The sequence below is a fragment of the Bison bison genome, unplaced genomic scaffold (assembly GCF_000754665.1).
Source record: "Bison bison bison isolate TAMUID 2011002044 unplaced genomic scaffold, Bison_UMD1.0 scf7180017864144, whole genome shotgun sequence".
Taxonomy (NCBI): domain Eukaryota; kingdom Metazoa; phylum Chordata; class Mammalia; order Artiodactyla; family Bovidae; genus Bison; species Bison bison.
Window position 1 is genome coordinate 314,856 of NW_011494716.1, and position 246 is coordinate 315,101.

At 68.7% G+C, this 246-nt stretch overlaps 1 protein-coding gene across 1 annotated transcript in view; it reads left to right on the forward strand.

Annotated features, from left to right (window-relative positions):
- Positions 1-2: 2 nt before the first annotated feature.
- Positions 3-246, forward strand: part of KCTD5 (potassium channel tetramerization domain containing 5) — a gene marked incomplete at its 5' end in the record, with an annotated part of 19,869 nt that continues 19,625 nt past the window's right edge. Inside the window, one exon of the mRNA XM_010840467.1 lies at positions 3-119. Coding sequence (XP_010838769.1) covers positions 3-119 — 117 coding nt within the window. The remainder of the gene's footprint in view (positions 120-246) is intronic.

Sequence of the window (246 nt, forward strand, 5' to 3'; positions counted from 1 at the left end):
GGGTCCGGCTCAACGTCGGCGGCACCTACTTCCTCACCACTCGGCAGACGCTGTGCCGGGATCCGAAATCCTTCCTGTACCGTTTGTGCCAGGCCGACCCCGACCTGGACTCGGACAAGGTGAGGGCCGCGCGGGCCAGTCAGGAGAGTTCGGGTCGCCCTGGTCAGCGGCCCGCCGCACGCCCCCTGCCCCACGCTGAGGAGATCCGCCTCGGCTCCGATCCCCGCGTTCTCTGTCACCTAGCTT